The 15,863-nt window shown below is 42.7% G+C and overlaps 1 protein-coding gene across 2 annotated transcripts in view; it reads left to right on the top strand.

Annotated features, from left to right (window-relative positions):
- The window catches only part of Ect2l (epithelial cell transforming 2 like), a 61,637-nt gene extending 46,428 nt beyond the window's left edge, over positions 1-15,209 (top strand). For both annotated transcript variants that reach the window (XM_041654354.1, XM_041654353.1), the window contains 9 exons: positions 345-431; positions 1,689-1,903; positions 2,881-3,028; positions 4,406-4,479; positions 4,576-4,732; positions 5,543-5,608; positions 7,328-7,416; positions 12,511-12,683; positions 14,318-15,209. In XM_041654354.1, coding sequence (XP_041510288.1) covers positions 345-431; positions 1,689-1,903; positions 2,881-3,028; positions 4,406-4,479; positions 4,576-4,732; positions 5,543-5,608; positions 7,328-7,416; positions 12,511-12,683; positions 14,318-14,442 — 1,134 coding nt within the window. In that variant the 3' untranslated portion in view covers positions 14,443-15,209. The remainder of the gene's footprint in view (positions 1-344; positions 432-1,688; positions 1,904-2,880; positions 3,029-4,405; positions 4,480-4,575; positions 4,733-5,542; positions 5,609-7,327; positions 7,417-12,510; positions 12,684-14,317) is intronic.
- Positions 15,210-15,863: the final 654 nt, after the last annotated feature.

The raw sequence follows: 15,863 nt of genomic DNA, 5'->3' as shown, positions 1-15,863 counted from the left end.
GTTGTGGTGACCACCAACCATAAAATTATTTCATTGCTACTTCATAACTGTAATTTTGCTACTATTATAAACCGTAATGTAAATCAGGATACCTGATGTGACCCCTCAAAAGGGTCGACACCCACAGGTTAAGAACCACTGCCCTAAGGGCTGTTATTAAAAACACAAATCTTAGTTGAAGAGAGGCACCACATTTGTCAAGTACCTAATTCAGTGTGCCTAGGGATCTTATCGTGAGAGCTGAGGGCAGATGGTTCCCAAGGCTCGGATGGGAAGCATACTGACCGCGCTTCCAGGGGTTACAGGACCCGCCTCCAAGTAACTAAGTTCCATTTCATCTTCAGGAAAGACGTGCCATAGAAGACAATTTTCAGGACACAAAGTCTAGTCTAAACCAAAGCAACTTGAACATGGAGGTGCTGTTTAAGCTGGTAAGCCGCCTGTTTCCTATCAGTGTTCTCGCTGACAGGGAAGAGCCATTATTAACCGTGGTTAGTTCTTTGTTTTCCTTGGACACATTCTTTAAGGAGAGGTACAACCAAGCAACTACTTGATTGAGCTGGAATAAAACCCAGTTGGTAGATTTCTCAGCCCCTGGTAACTATGCTATTGACTCAGAGCTTGAGTCACAGGATGGAGATGTGGCATCTGCGAGAAGACCAATCTGAATGTGACTCTTATGACTTTTTCATTAAAAAAAAAAAGGACACACGGGCGTGAAGGTTTGCAGGTTTAAATTGGCTCACCAACTTACAGGCTCACAGCAAAAGCTTACTCTAGTCAATATATGGGAAATGCTCTGCCCTGGGCTGATGGACAGCCTGGCGAGGGGATGCCAGACATGCAGAGGCTGTCCTAGCTGCCGACATGCACAGCATGCATTCATGATTTTGGAACATTCATCGTGGCTTCACATTTATTTACATTTCTTTTTCCAAAGACTTCAAAGAAGATGTTAGTATCCAGTTTTACAGATGAACACCTGAGTTAGAAAGCCTATGTGACTTATATAAGGTTAGACTCTCAGAGAGAGAATAGTATGAGTTCTGCAAGCCTTGAGCTCAGACCTAGAAAACTTTAGAGCCCCATCATGCCCAGGGAGGGTCCAGGGCAGGCGCTGGCCTTAGGGCAGGGTTTCTCACTCTCCTTACTGATTGATTGATCACTAGAAATCAGCATGGAAAATCATCACATACTGATGGTAGCAACCGCCACAGCCTTCTGAGCCCTGAGATCACACGCCTAGACTACCTACCTGGCTAGGATTGTTTTAAATTGCTTTTGGCCATGGTGATATTTTGTTGTGCTTTAACAAATAAAGCTTGCCTGAAGATCAGAGTGAGAAGCTAGCCACACTTGTTAGCCATAGAGGCCAGGCAGTGGTGGCATATACCTTTAATCCAAGCACTCGGGAGAGCAAAGTAGACAGTACAGTTCCTTCTGCTATCCCATTGGATGAGGAAGAAAGAGCAGAAGACACTCAGGAGTGGGTGGGCCACCACAGGCTGTCTGTCTCAGTTCACCAGGCTGCTGGGTGGCTGTATCTAGATCTACACCATTGTCACCTTCCCCTAAGATGATCTGTCTTTTGGATCTTGCCTCTTTCTCCTCTTTCGGCATCTTGCTATGGGCCATTGCTGAGGGCCTCAGCCATTACATTTCTCCTGAATTCCTGATGTTTTCTGCAGGAGAGAAAGCTCCAGATGGACTCAGTAGAGAAACGAACCCGAGTTGTGAAGGAACTTGTGCAGAGCGAGAGACGGTATGTGCAGATGCTGGGAATCGTGAGGGACGTATACGCCAGGCCCCTGAGGGCAGCGCTCGCCTCAAACAGAGCCATTCTGAGTGCTGCCAATATACACATCATTTTCTCTGATGTTCTACGCATCTTAAATCTCAACAGGTAAACCCAAAAGATGGATTCATTAACATGTACTCCCCAGAAAGTGGGAAGAGCACACTTTGTCTCCAAAGTCCCACTATGGCCCAGCCATTCTCTATCTTCTTGGGGATCCCATTACCTGGAAGAGCAGAGAGTCTCCTTTGCATGTTACCTGATAGGTACAACCAGCAGTGATGGCTTCCAGGGCTACCCCAGGTCCAGGTCACAACATGTGCAATAAAAAGAATTCAATGCCTAGACATTCTGTAGCCAATAGACTGCTCACACAGAAGTCCACGGGAATGAGTTAGCAATGTCTAACTGAATAACAGGACAGGAAGAAAAGGACTCAATAGGACTAGGAAACTCTGCTTTTCCATGGTGGGTTTCTTACATGTATCAAGAGATTGAGAAGAACAAAGGTTTCTTCATGTAGTAGGGTGAAGTGAGCCAAGTTCTGGTCTTAGTCAATCTCTACAGACCTGGGGAAGAGTCCCGCACCTCTCTGGGCCCAACCTAGTGACAAGGCTAATGAAACCTCCTCTCCTCAGCTTTCATGGCCTGAATGGCTGAGAAGGGTCACCTTGGATCTGTAGAGTATGTGGGCTGTATGCAAGCTATGGTTGTATGCAAGTTAAAGTTGAAGGCCAAGGCCTTGAAGCTTTTGAAGGTACCACTCTCCTCAGTGAACTGTGAGAATGTCCATAGCTCTGGCTCTCTGAGGGTAGAACATTCAGAAGTGGTTCTCTTGTGGGAAGCTGGATTCTGACAGGAAATTAATGTAAAAGATGGGCTTCTGGGCATCCAACCTCTTCCCTTACTTCCCAGCTTTCCCATGCTGTCAAATCCAGATTTCTTTGTGGTAAAGTACCCGGCTGGTAAAGATCAAGTTCCACCTCAAAACACTAGGCAGAAAAGCCTATAGCAATGAATTTGTTGCTTACGTTTGGAGCCTCTCACAGATTTCTATGTCAATATACAACCTTCTCATGTTGTAGAGAATTTCTAGCTAACCTAAGAGACAGACTACAGGAATGGAGCCCAGCCCACTGTGTGGGAGAAATATTCATAAAATTTGGAAGGCAGCTGAACACATATACCAATTTCTTCAACAACTATCCAGTTGTTCTGAAAACCATTGAGAAGGTAAGTGGTTGTGTTACACTGAGGTAAATAGGAAAGGGTGCTTCTCAGCTACTCCCTCTCAGGTTTCTTCCCATGTACTTCAAGCTTCTTGACGACAGGGACCTTAACATAGAGGCCAACACAGTAACGGACACACATCAGTGCTCAGGAACCAATACCGATAGCTGAGCTGTAGCATATACACTGAGCCTCCTCATATACACTGCCAAATCTTCACGTAGCCCAGTCACTTAGTGGCTCAGTGACAAGACATTAAACAACTAAGTTGGAGCAGGATTGTGGGCTCAGAATTGTGGGCAGGATTGTGCACTCAATGGCAGGGATGGGGACACACAAGGTCGACTCAATGGATACCTTGACCATGACTTTTGACCCAAGGACAAGAATTAGAGCAAAGAGTGTCATCAGAAACAAACTGGTGGCAAAACTTTTACAACCATGGCAAATACTGGTACATACTTCATGAGCAGAGTGAGGGCATACAGATGTTGACTACATTTAGCTATTATTATTATTTCTGCATCAAGTCCTTTTTTTTGGCTTTTCAAGACAGGGTTTCTCTGTAGCTTTGGAGCCTGTCCTGGAACTAGCTCTGTAGACCAGGCTGGCCTCGAACTCACAGAGATCCGCCTGCCTCTGCCTCCCAAGTGCTGGGATTAAAGGCATGCACCACCACCGCCCAGCCCATCAAGTCTTTTAAGACTTTTAGTTGTTTGCAAGTATGAATGGCCTTATTCCTTAAACATTCTTGGCGCTTGGAATCAGCGAATCTTGAACTCATACATTAGCTATATTGACATCTTTTTGACATGTATATACCAAATAGAAGGACATAATTTCATAGGTGTACCAGTGGTGATCAAATGAGTACGTTTGAAATGGACATTAAGTATAGTGGAATGCTTTTGTAATACCACTCTGGAAAACGTGACTGACAGCAGCATTAAAGGTGAATAGCACCAAAGAACTAAAGGTGAATAGCCAAACTCTTACAGGAATTAATAAGATTTATTGCATGGCAGACCCTTTATGGGTGGGATTCTGTCCCCTCACTATGAGCTGGGTCTTCTATCTATTTTACAGATGAGAAAGTCAAGTAACTTGACAAAGTCACCTACTCAGTGTATTTTAGTTCTAATCCAATCCTACCTTACGATAAATCTGTCACTATTTCTATTGATTAAATTAATAGATATGGGTAGGTGTGTGGTATAATTACAATACTAGAGTTCATGTATTAGAACACACACATAGTACTATTGATACCTAGCTGCTGCCTTCTTGCGTTGATATTCTGTAGATCACCACTTGCTGGTGGAACACAAGGCTTTAGAACTATCTGAGCAAAGATCTGATAATGTAATTCTCACCTTTCAGTGCAGAGAAATGACACCAGCATTCAGAGCTTTCTTGAAGAGACATGATAATACCATTGCTACTAAAATGCTCAGGTGAGTTCCCAGGGAGAGCACAGCTGGGCACTCAAGGACATGCCCCCTGTGACTTCCAAGTAGCAACCAGGGCACCCTACCCTATGTCCTGTCCAGCCTGCCAGAGCTGCTCCTGTACCCATCCCGGAGATTTGAAGAATATATACACCTTCTCTATGCTCTGAGACTCCATACTCCTGCAGGACATATAGACCGTGGGGATCTGACCGCCGCAATTGATCAAATCAAAAACTATAAAGGCTACATAGATCAGGTGGGTCGCTGATACACATGTGTGGGGACAAATGTTTCAGTATTTTTGTGGTAGTCTCATTTAAGGACCCTGAGAGGCCCTCTTTTCTGTGGGTGTCTTTACATCAACCTTTCATCCCTTTAAAGATGAACCCATAGTCCTGTTTCACACCTTTGGACATGAAAGTCATCTATTCCAATCCGAACAATGTGAGACAACACTTTTGGAAAACTGTACGGCCACAGTGCCCCTGCACACTCGGTTTTAGACAGGGTCTTATGTGTTCCAGATTAGCGTGGACTTGATGTGTAGCCAAGGAGCACCCTGAACTTCCAATCCTCCTGTCTCCCTCATTTCTGGAGTGCTAAGATAGAAGACATTCCCCAATACTCCCAGGTAACATAGGGCTTGGACTCCAACTGGGGGTTCTGTGAATACTAGGCAAGCACTCTGTCACCCAGGTCACAGCCCCAGTGCCACCTTTTCTAGTGGGAAAGTATGTAAAATTTGGATTTGTGTAGATAACCAAAAGAAGAGAAAAGCCAAAATGTAAAATTTTTGGCTTCCAAAGTTGATTGTTTTTAAGATCTCAAGTCACTTTAGAGACTCGGTAACCCTAGCACTCACTAGTCCCTATATACTGTGTTGGCACATCACACCCTAAAATGATTTTTTTTTTCCGAAGAGCCTTGTTTACTTGCCTTTGTTATTAAAACACTGGGTCCAGAAAATTGGTATTTTTATTAAAGAACCAAGCCCTTTGCCAGGTGTCACAAAATAGTAATAAAAATGTCATGACCTTTGTTTGCCTAATATAACCTTGTATTCTAGATAAAGGAAAACATCAAAATGAGAGAGCAGCTGACCCACGTACAGACCACCATCTCAGACTGCCCCGTACGTACGCTGATGTTTTTGCTGCATCTCACACTCATGAGTATAATCTTGTCACTGGCAAAAGGAGACAGACAGATCCCGAGGCAGCTAAATTCTGTGGCATGCTGTTACTGCCAAGCACTGCAGCTTCCATGTAACATATCCATTTTATGTGCATTATCTGCACATGCGTATGTGAGTTGTGCCCTATCCCATGGTTGGGGTCTGCAAGGTTGTATTACAGCTCCTTGTTTGCCATTGCTCTTTGAAGATACACTTTCTTCTCTGACATTGCCATTCTTTCCTGCTTCCTTGGTTAAGTGCTATTAGTCCTTTAAAAGCTAGGCTGGGGCTGTGGAGATACCTCAGCAGGCAAGAGCTCTTGCTCTAAAGGCATGAAGACGTCAAATCTCCAGGACTCACATACAAAGCCAGGCAGGCCACAGGCAGACACCTCTAACTTCACTGCTCTGAGGGGGAGACAATTGCTGGGGCCACCTTAGCTCCAGATTTACTGAGACAACAAGGCAGAACAATAGAGCGGGACAACTGTTGTCCTTTGTGGGGGGCACACACACCCCCTTTTAAATGAGATCAATCATAAACTCATTGTAATCATGATCTCATGATCTAAGTCCCTTGGTCTCAGGCTGGAAGCTCTTTCCCATGGTCAGTCCCTATCATGGGTCCCTGTATTCATCTATTCACAGACTGGGAGCCCCACCGTGTGTGAGCTTTGACTTGTTTTCTGGTGTCTAATGTTCAGCAGGAGCTTGGTATAAATGATGGATGAAAGTATTAACTAATTGGAGATACTTTTACGTGGTCAAATTAGAGAAGCAGGACAGAGTAGTTTTGTTCTAATTTCTATCTTCATATCTTTGTAAAGAAAGAAGTGTGGTTGATTGGACTGCAAAAGGATGATTCTTAGAACTCACAGAACTTCATCTTTGGATTTCTGTGCACACTGAGAAGGCCTGTGCCCCATGGCAAGAGCAATGCATGAGCCTACTTCTTAATCTTACTAATTAATTCATTTACCTCTTTTTCTTGACAGTTCCTTTTACCTCCTCTCTAACTTTTGTTTTTTGACATTAGGAAAAGTATATATCTATATCCATATATATAGATATATAAATAGCTTTAATATATCAATAGCTTTAAAAAACTGACAGACTCAAATAGTTTTCATTGTCACTTTAGTTTGCTAAAGGAAGCTTGTGTTTGTAAAATAAGAAAAGACAGACTTTTCTACAACCACACTAAGTTCTAGTCAACATCTGTGTAGATGAAGACTGCTTGTTCACTTCCCAACCACCCAGACCTAAATAATAACACAGAAACTATATATATAATTTTAAAGGTATTTATTTACTTATCTATCATGTACACAGTGTTCTGCCTATATGTATGCCTGCACACCAGAAGAGGGCACCAGGTCTCATTAAAGATGGTTGTGAGCCATAAAGTGATGACTGGGAATTGAACTCAGAACCTCTGGAAGAGCAGACAGTGCTCTTAACCTCTGAGCCACATTTCCAGTCCCCCATAGAAACTATTTTAATTACAACACTGCTTAGCCAATTAGCCCAGGCTTTCTATTAACTAACTCTTACACCTTAAATTAACCCATTTCTATTATTCTGTGTCTCACCACAAGAAAAGATACACTGGGGGTGTAGAACAGTTCTGCACCAGTGGGATTTTGAATAATTGTACATCCTGCTCTTTATTTTATAGACTCTATCAGAAGCAAACAGATACCTGATTAGGATCCAAGATGTAGTTCAACTTCACTGCTATGATGAGAAAATGGATTTCCCTTTAAGGTGAGCAGCTGTTAGCCAAGGCTCTGAATGCCTGCAAGGCAGTGACTGTTTCGCTCATTGCTCACCCCTGGCATTCAGTATAGGCCTGACCTTGTGTGCAGTCAAGAGAACCTTTGCACTGAGTCAAAGCCACATGCATGTGCCTGTCGGTGGTGTGGACACCTTATCATCTTGTTCGCATCTCAGCTGGCTCCTTGGTAGAATAAGAACAGTGTCTGCCAAGACTAGGACTGTACAGTCGACCTTCTCAAGGTCGGTCAGTTTCCCAATGAGGTCAGATCCAAGTATTGTGGGAGCGCACACCAATATCCTGCTGAAAAGTGAGAGAATCATTTATTATCTTCAGCTAGCTGTTCAAGTTAACACCGAAAATGACTTTACTATATTTGCATAACGCTCAGAGTGCACTGGAAAGATGCCAAAGTCCATAAATTAGACTTCCTGTTGCTCTTTTAGAACAAGAATGGACAAGTTTTTCCATGAAGTCCGAAGAGTAAATATTTAGCATTTGCTGGCCAAATGAGGTCTATGGCAATGACCTTTTCTGCTGCAGCACAGAGACATCTAGACAACACAACAGTATGCTATTCATAAACAGCTGGGGCTATGTGCCAATAAAACTTTATTTCCAAAACAGGTGATAGACTATAGTTTCCTGATCACTGCTTTAGAAAATGGCCAATGTTTTCAGTATTGAGGACAAAGACAAATCTTTCAATACATAGCAACCAAATGGAAAGGAGGCTCTTTTATTCCCGTGATTATTCAGCAAACATCTAGATGTGCCAGGGCAGTGGGGCAGATGGGTCACTCTTTGCACCTCCATCCCCACCTGGGAGATCCTCAATGAAAATCAAAGGCCATGAGTTTGAGCCCCAGAACTGACATGGAACGAGAGAACTGACCTCAGCAAGTTTTCCTCTGACCTCCCCACATGCTCTGTGGCACACCCCTCCCTGAAAAAAGACAATGTAAGCAAAAAAAAAAAAAAAAGAAAAAAAGAAAAATCAAATCACCACAGGTGTCTTTTGCCTCACCGACTTGGCATTCTTGTTTTTTTTTGTTGCATTGTTGGTTGGTAGCAATGGGTAAGAGCTTCAGTAGTAGGAAGCAGCTGGCTAAAGAAGCTGGCATGGTGGAGGCGTGGCAGCTGATCCAGGCTGGGTTACTCCATCTACATAGACTGTTTCTTGAACAGTCGTCATTTTTTTCATGTAAACTACTGGCAGTGTGTTCCCTTATTTTTGGTTTGAGAAATTGTCCATTATGTTTGAAGGAAAAAATTGCTGGCTATGGAATTTTAGGTTGCTGAAGTTTTCTTTCTTTCTCTATTTTCACATCATTCATTCTCTTTTGGTTTGGTCAGTTTCAAAGAGAAGCCAAATGCAGTTCTTATCCTTGTTCCTCTAGATGTTTTTGTTCTTTGTAGTCAAGTTTGTCTTTGAGTCTTTTTATTTACTTATTTCTATTTTATGTACATATGCCATTAGGTGTCGGGTCCCCCGAAACTGGAGTTACAGTTGTGAGCTGCCCTGTGGGTGTTGAGAATTGAACCTGGGTCCTCTGGAAGAACAGTCAGTGCTCTTAATCACTGAACCATCTCTCCAGCCCCTGTCTTCAAATTTCTAATAGAGTGGTCATTATGCCTATGTGTGGAGCTATATTCTGTTTCTGGAGCTTTCTGGAACTGTGGTTTGTTTGTATCCGTGTGGGGTATAAGCATCAGTTTGGGTGTACAGAGGTTGGAGAGGGTGTTGGATCCACTGTAGCTGGAACCACAGACAGCAAAGAACCATGATGTGGGTGCTGTGAATTGAACTCAGGTCCTCTGGAAGAACAGCAGACATCCACTGGGACCTCTCTCCATCCTTTAAGCAAATTTGAGTATTTCTCCTGTTCTTTTCTCTCTTCCTTATCTACATGCATGTTTTGTTTTGTCAATTGTCCTTACATGTAGTCTCCTTTCTCTCCACCTCAGCCTGTTCCTGTTTCTCAGTATGACTGACATTTCTCCTCACACACCACACCTTCCAGCAGCTAACTCAGCTGCAGTCTCCTCAGAGACACCAATGGGTTTCTTTGTGACAGCTGATCTTACCTTTACCATTTCCTTTGTAAAATGGAAATGGTTTCAAGTACTCTATTACCTGGTTTTCTTTTTTTTTTTCCTATTAGATTTCTTAGCATATTAACCATGGTTAAATTCCCAATTTGAATGTTTCAAAATCTCTGCCATATCCCAGTCTGGTTCTGATGACTGCCCTCTTCACTCCACCTTTGCCTTTCAGCATGGCTCAAATCTTATTGAAAGTTAGAAAAACAAAACCAAAAACCAGCCCCCCGCCAAAGAAAACAAATAGGCATTTTTAGTGTGAGGTTTATGCCCCCTACTTAGGTCGTGCTTACTCTGTCTGTCATAGTGAAAGGCTGCCATGTTCCTCACGTCTGTGTTTTGTCAGCAGGTCCAGCCTTAAGGACTCCTAAAAATATTCTGACTGTTTTGCCTGCATGTATGCATGTGTACCACTGTGTGCTTGGTGTCCATGGAAGCCAGAGGAGGGTGTCAGATCCTGTAGGACCAGGAGTTATGGAGGCTACATGTGGGTGCTGGGAACCAAATTCAGATCCTTTGTAATAGTAATAGTAAGTGCTCTTAACTGCCCCAAGACCCCTTCAACAGAGTCTGAGTTTTGTATTTTTGTCTATTGTAATTAGATAGTTGTCCTACTGAGGTGGTAGAAAGATGCGAGAGGAGGCACACATTCTGTAGCCCTCTGTGTGGCCTGGGCTGACCCCCAATTTGTGGATATCCTCCTCCTGCCTTAGCTCTCCCAAGGACCGGGATTATAGGTGGGCTCCCCTAAGTGATAGGGAAGCTGTGGCCTTGGAGTCAGTAAGAATTCCCCCTTCCCCAGGCTGCTAAAAGAACCCCTGAGGACCTTGTTAAGAACTTTGAGGTCGCATTTCAGAATGGCCAGGTCTGCCACCCTTGTGCCCCAGGAGAGTCTTCTCAGCTGTGTGAGAGCCTGGTGGGCTCCTGTGTGCGAGTGCAGCCATGGTCTGAAATTCTGGCTGCTCCATCACGTCAGTATTAGAGGTGAAATTACCTGATTTGCTCATTTAGAAGACCTCATAGAGCCTGTGGTGACTCTGATAGAGAGCACCAGGGGTTGAATTTAGGAAACAGCTTCTGCCAAGTGTGTGTAGGTGCCAAACAGACACACGTGTAGAAAAAGTTCCTTGCAATTTGTCTTTTCCTCCACTGTCCTTGAGCGGCCACACTGAATTAGTGTGCAGCTTCCTCCTTTGCCAGAGCCTCACCAGTTCAGTTACACAAGAACTCATGGCTGCTGCCACTCAACGCTGTCCATTCCAAAGGGGAAAGCCAAACATTTACTTCTGAAGCAAGCACCAACATCGATGGCATTTATTTCTTCATAGCGTTCTGTAGGGCTTCCAATTATAAAGCTATTTTTTTAACATTTTAAAATGTAAAAATTTGGACTCTTTTCTAAACTTAAGAAAAATTATTTTTCTATATTTATCAGTTATATGGCAAAACCTGGGAAACATGGTAGAATTCTTTACCTAGTGAAAGCAGCCTTTGCCTGCATGTGGTTGATCATTTCTGGCTTTCTCTCCCCTTTCTTCCTACTGCGGCCCCATCATTCTGAGAGAAACTCAATAACTTGATCTAAAACTGTTTTTCCCCCTCAAAATGTAAGTAAATATGAAGCAACCCATTCACAGCAGCATAAATCATAATCAAAAGAAGAAGGAAATGTTTAGATGCAAGAGCTGACTCTAGCGGCTGATGACCACAGTGATTCTATTTACTGTACACCCAAGCATCTGAAATGAACTTAGGGTTCTCCACCTGGATTTCCTAACTCTGATGGCAGCCTTTGGTCCAGCTCTTAGGCAAAGTTGTAACTAAAATGACTCAGATGTCTTATTTCTCAAAACCAGGCTGGAACTGTGGAACCAGAGTCGCCAGGGGCTTGCCAGAAATGCATAGGCCCCTGGAGGCAAAAAGTCTAATATGACAAAATCCTGGTCATATTAACTCAGGTCAGCACACATATAACATCAGTCGTTACGAAGTGAATTATTATGAACTACACTAAATTTTGTACACAATATAAAACTTTTCAACAAAAAATATCTGACAAATCACTTCTCACTGCAAACCCTCACAGATATAACAGCTCATGAAAAGAATTTGATTATATGAAGAGAACCATCTAGCAATCTGGCTCCAAAGCAAAAATCAGAAGGTCACAGATGAGGTCCGAAGCACAGCAAATTTTGCTGTTTGCCTATGGCTAACCATTATTAGCAATGTCAATGAAGATAAAGAACAATTTACATTTTACTTCCCGTAGGGGTGAAGTTACTGAGCTGCCTCCCTTCCAGTTTCTCTCCAAACGGAATAAGCAGTTCATTTGAACTACCAGTTCAATGGTTCTTCCCCAGGTTTCTACTTAGAGATGCCTGCAGTCACACCACCCTCTGATAGTTCTCATGAGTGTCACATGAGCTGAAACAAAGCAAACTCATATGGTTCTCAGGTCACCCAAATACATCCGGCACAGAACGCCACAGCTGACAAGTTATAAAAATAGTCATGATAGAATTCATCTAATAAAGGAGGAAAGGAGGGAACATTCGATGTTCATTTAAATAAGTTAGATTTACTCTTTTATGTGTGCCTGCATTATGTGCACCATGTGTGCGCTCGGTGCCCAGGGAGGTCAGAAGGTGGCATTGGGTGCCCTAGAACTGGAGTTACAATGGCTGTGAACCCGTCCTCTGCAACAGCAACAAGTGCTCTTAACCCAAGCCCTCTTTCCAGCCCTCACTGTTCATGTTTTGCACATTATGAAATACTTGACTAATGGATGGGATCAAATAACTCTATCAGGTACCTTGGTGGTCTACATTATGTCTAGACATGCAGGGTCACTTTACCAAGTAGTCCATGAATTACACAAAGGGTCTGTAGTGGGATAAGGTCTTAATCATGAAAGTATCAATTTAAAGATGGTCAATTGTTGAGCAAGGCGCATACCTGTGAGCTCTCCACTCTAACAGGCTCTATGAACAGACCCGAGACCTCAGCCTCTTCCTCTTCAATGATGCACTGCTTGTTACCCGTCGGACCACATCTCATACTCCATTTGAAAGGACGTCCAAAACAACCTACCAGTTCATTGCGTTAGTGGCCCTTCCCAGGATGTTCATAGAAGACATTCCAGACTCCAAATGTATGTATTTTCTTTCATGAGAAAAGCTATCTCACACCAAACTCATTAACTATACAAAGGGAAAGGGAAAGGCTGGGGCAATTTGTCAGCTTACCAATATTAAGATTTCATTAACTTCCCTCTGAAGAAACAAAAGTTGCCATTACCAGACACAAACCCAAACAACAGAAAAGCAACTTTTAGTCACAAGGTGGTTAAGTGCTGTATCATTCTGAGGGTTCTGTGAAGATGCTACAGGCTTGAGCCACTATTTCAGGTATCCATCCATCCATCCATCCATCCATCCATCCATCCATCCACCTTTGTACCTATCATCTACCTATTATTACTAGCAGTCCTGGAGATAGAGTCCAGAACTTCATGCATGCTAAGCGACTGTTCCACTGAGCTACTGCCCCAGCCCTCTTATCATTTTTCCTATTCTGTTTGAAGGAAGAAGCTATTCCAGACTTGATTGTCCTTTTCTTCCCTTAATTGGATTTAGCTAGTTCCTCTAAAAAGAGCCAGCATTTGCAAAGTGTGCTTAGTAACTAAACATTAGTTCACAAACTCCAATAGAAATAGGTCATAAAAGAACACAACTTAACCCGTTGTGCTTATTGTTAACTCTCCATGCTGTAACGCCTGTTTCTCAAGCTGCACAGGATCCGTCTCTAGTCTGCATTTCTGTTAGGACAGGCAACTGGAAGGTAACATTTCTCACTGCAATACTTGCCCCGCGTGTAGACAGGACCGCAGCTTAAAGAAGGCACCAAAGCCCAATTTAAGTTCTTGACTCACGGGTCTCACTCCACCTTTAACCGAGCATGGTTAGTATTGGAAATGCTCCTTTTCTTCAGCTCCCGTAGACTGCAGTTGTCAACTGTGCTTACACCAGGGCACGGGCACTCAGCTAAGACAGTAGTTGGCTGTGTCGTTCATACCAAGGCCACTCCAGGTCTAGCCTCTCTACAGCCACCAGTGAAGATTTTTTACTGATACCAGTTCTTTCTAGAGGCATTGAAACAAGGGATTAAAAGACTTCACATTATCATCTGGCCTTTAAAATAACTGACAAACAATTATAAAGACAGAATTTTTGATAATGTTGCAAGTCTGTTTAGAAGATAATCTTCTAAACTACGTTTATCCTTACCTGGAATCCTTGATTGTAGGCTTTAAAAAATTTTAAGATTAGATAGTCAAGTCTTAAACTTACTTGTTTTGTTTTGTATTTTTTTGAGACAGAGTTTCTCTATGTAACAGCCTTGGTTGTCCTGGAACTTACTCTGTAGACTACCCTGGCCTCGAACTCACAGAGATCTGCCTACCTTTGCCTCCTGAGTGCCGAAATTAAAGGCGTGTGCCACCACTGGCCAGTTGAACTGAAAACATTTTGATTTTTGCCTGTGAAGATTAAACATTAGCGTAGCTTCAGTGTAATACTGCTTGGCCATAAAGAAAACTTTGCCATACGTGAGCTCCCTGATGAACATGGAGGATATTATGTTTAAGTGAAATAAACTAAGCAGGAAAAAAAAATGATGTTCCTGAATCAGACAATGGTGACAATTATGTAACTATACAGTCAAAATCAATAAGTGGTATACTTTCAATACATGAAGAAAAGTAATATATCTCAAATGTTTTCACAGATGTCAAGAATGCGTTCATTCTTCAAGGTCCAATGCGTGAATGGATCTGTGCTACTGAGGCGGCAGACGACAAGTTCCTCTGGTTGTCTGCACTCCAAACGGCAATCAGAAGCAGTATAAAGTAAAACTAGACTCAAAACAGACAAGAGGGTCTTTGGAAAGTCATATGCCAGGTTTCCTGCTTCAGAACATCTAGTAAGAAGCACACAGGGAACAGTCATGGATGTGGGGAGATGACAGAGCTAGGACCGCCTGTGAGGTTTCTTCCAACTTCTAGGATGTGTGATTAAGTTTTGTGGAATGTGTAAGAACATGTCTAAGATTTTGAACTATATCTTTTGGTAGCCACTGCTCACAGGGGCTATTTAAAACAATTTGACCTATGTAGATTTTAAAAGCGAGTAATGAAAAATCAGAATGAACAATGTTTCTTTCACGAGCATTCTAGAACAATACTTGAACTTGTTTGTGATTCACAAATCAACATCAACTTTTCAAGAAGCAATTAATGATTTTTAAGGGTATGTCTGAGAAATATAATTGGCAGCCTTCTAAAGCAATGTCAAATGTGAGTGAAGTCCTTTTTAAAGCATTAGAATATGATATTTCAACATACCAGAACATTTAGTGGGTTTTGTTTGCTTTCTGTAATTTTTACTTTTTAAGACCAAATTCTTAGATCTCCCAAATAACCCTAATTTTTTTTTTTAAATAATACTATCAGAAATGCAGTGGTAGGAGAATCCAATTCTTAAATAGTGAAAATTAGTGAATGGGACTAGAGCTCCAGCTCACTGGAGCCCACATGTCAGAGTATAACCTCTCACTCCAGTTCTGGGGAAACTGATCATCTCTTTGGCTTCCACGGGTGCCAGGAATGGACAGTGCACAGAGATACTTGCAGGCAACACATACACACACACCCATAAAATTAAAATAACCTGTAAAAATGGAGATTGTTGCATTCCAGGCTCAGGACCCAGAGACTCCCGCACTGGAACGGGCCCGAAGGCCTCCTCCCTAAGGACTAGCTTTCCAAGTACCCAGAAGGTGCCAAATAAGCTTCCAAGGGAGGGAAGCAACCAAGAGTCTCCCTAGCAATGATGTCTATGAGATACAATGACCAGCATGGCATGATGACATTAGAGTGCAGCTTTGGCATGTGTACCTGGGCAGTATCAACAGCTCTCTAATTGTAGTTAAGACTACCTTAAAAAGAAGGAAACCATGGCCAATACCGGAAGCCTAATCAGGGCTAGTGACGTCATGAATCTTGGAGGACAATCTACAACCACCACTTTACTAAACCGGCATAATCCCTAGCTATATTCTAAATATTTGCCCTTCTAGTCACAGACAAGTGTGGTCATCCCTCAATAAGGAAACCTTTCTTTGCAACAACTGGAATCACTGTAGAAAACCACAACCAATCAAATAGCAGATTTATAGAACCCAGTCCCAATGGACTCATCTACAAAACATCCCCAGAACCTAAGGCTGAGAGAACACTGTGGAAGGCAGGGGTTACAAAAGCAGGGGTTTTAAG

The sequence above is a fragment of the Microtus oregoni genome, unplaced genomic scaffold (assembly GCF_018167655.1).
Source record: "Microtus oregoni isolate MIOR12 unplaced genomic scaffold, Mior012 000006F_ref0000085, whole genome shotgun sequence".
NCBI classification, from domain to species: domain Eukaryota; kingdom Metazoa; phylum Chordata; class Mammalia; order Rodentia; family Cricetidae; genus Microtus; species Microtus oregoni.
Note: the sequence above shows the minus strand (reverse complement) of the source record. Positions and strands in the feature narration are given on the sequence as shown.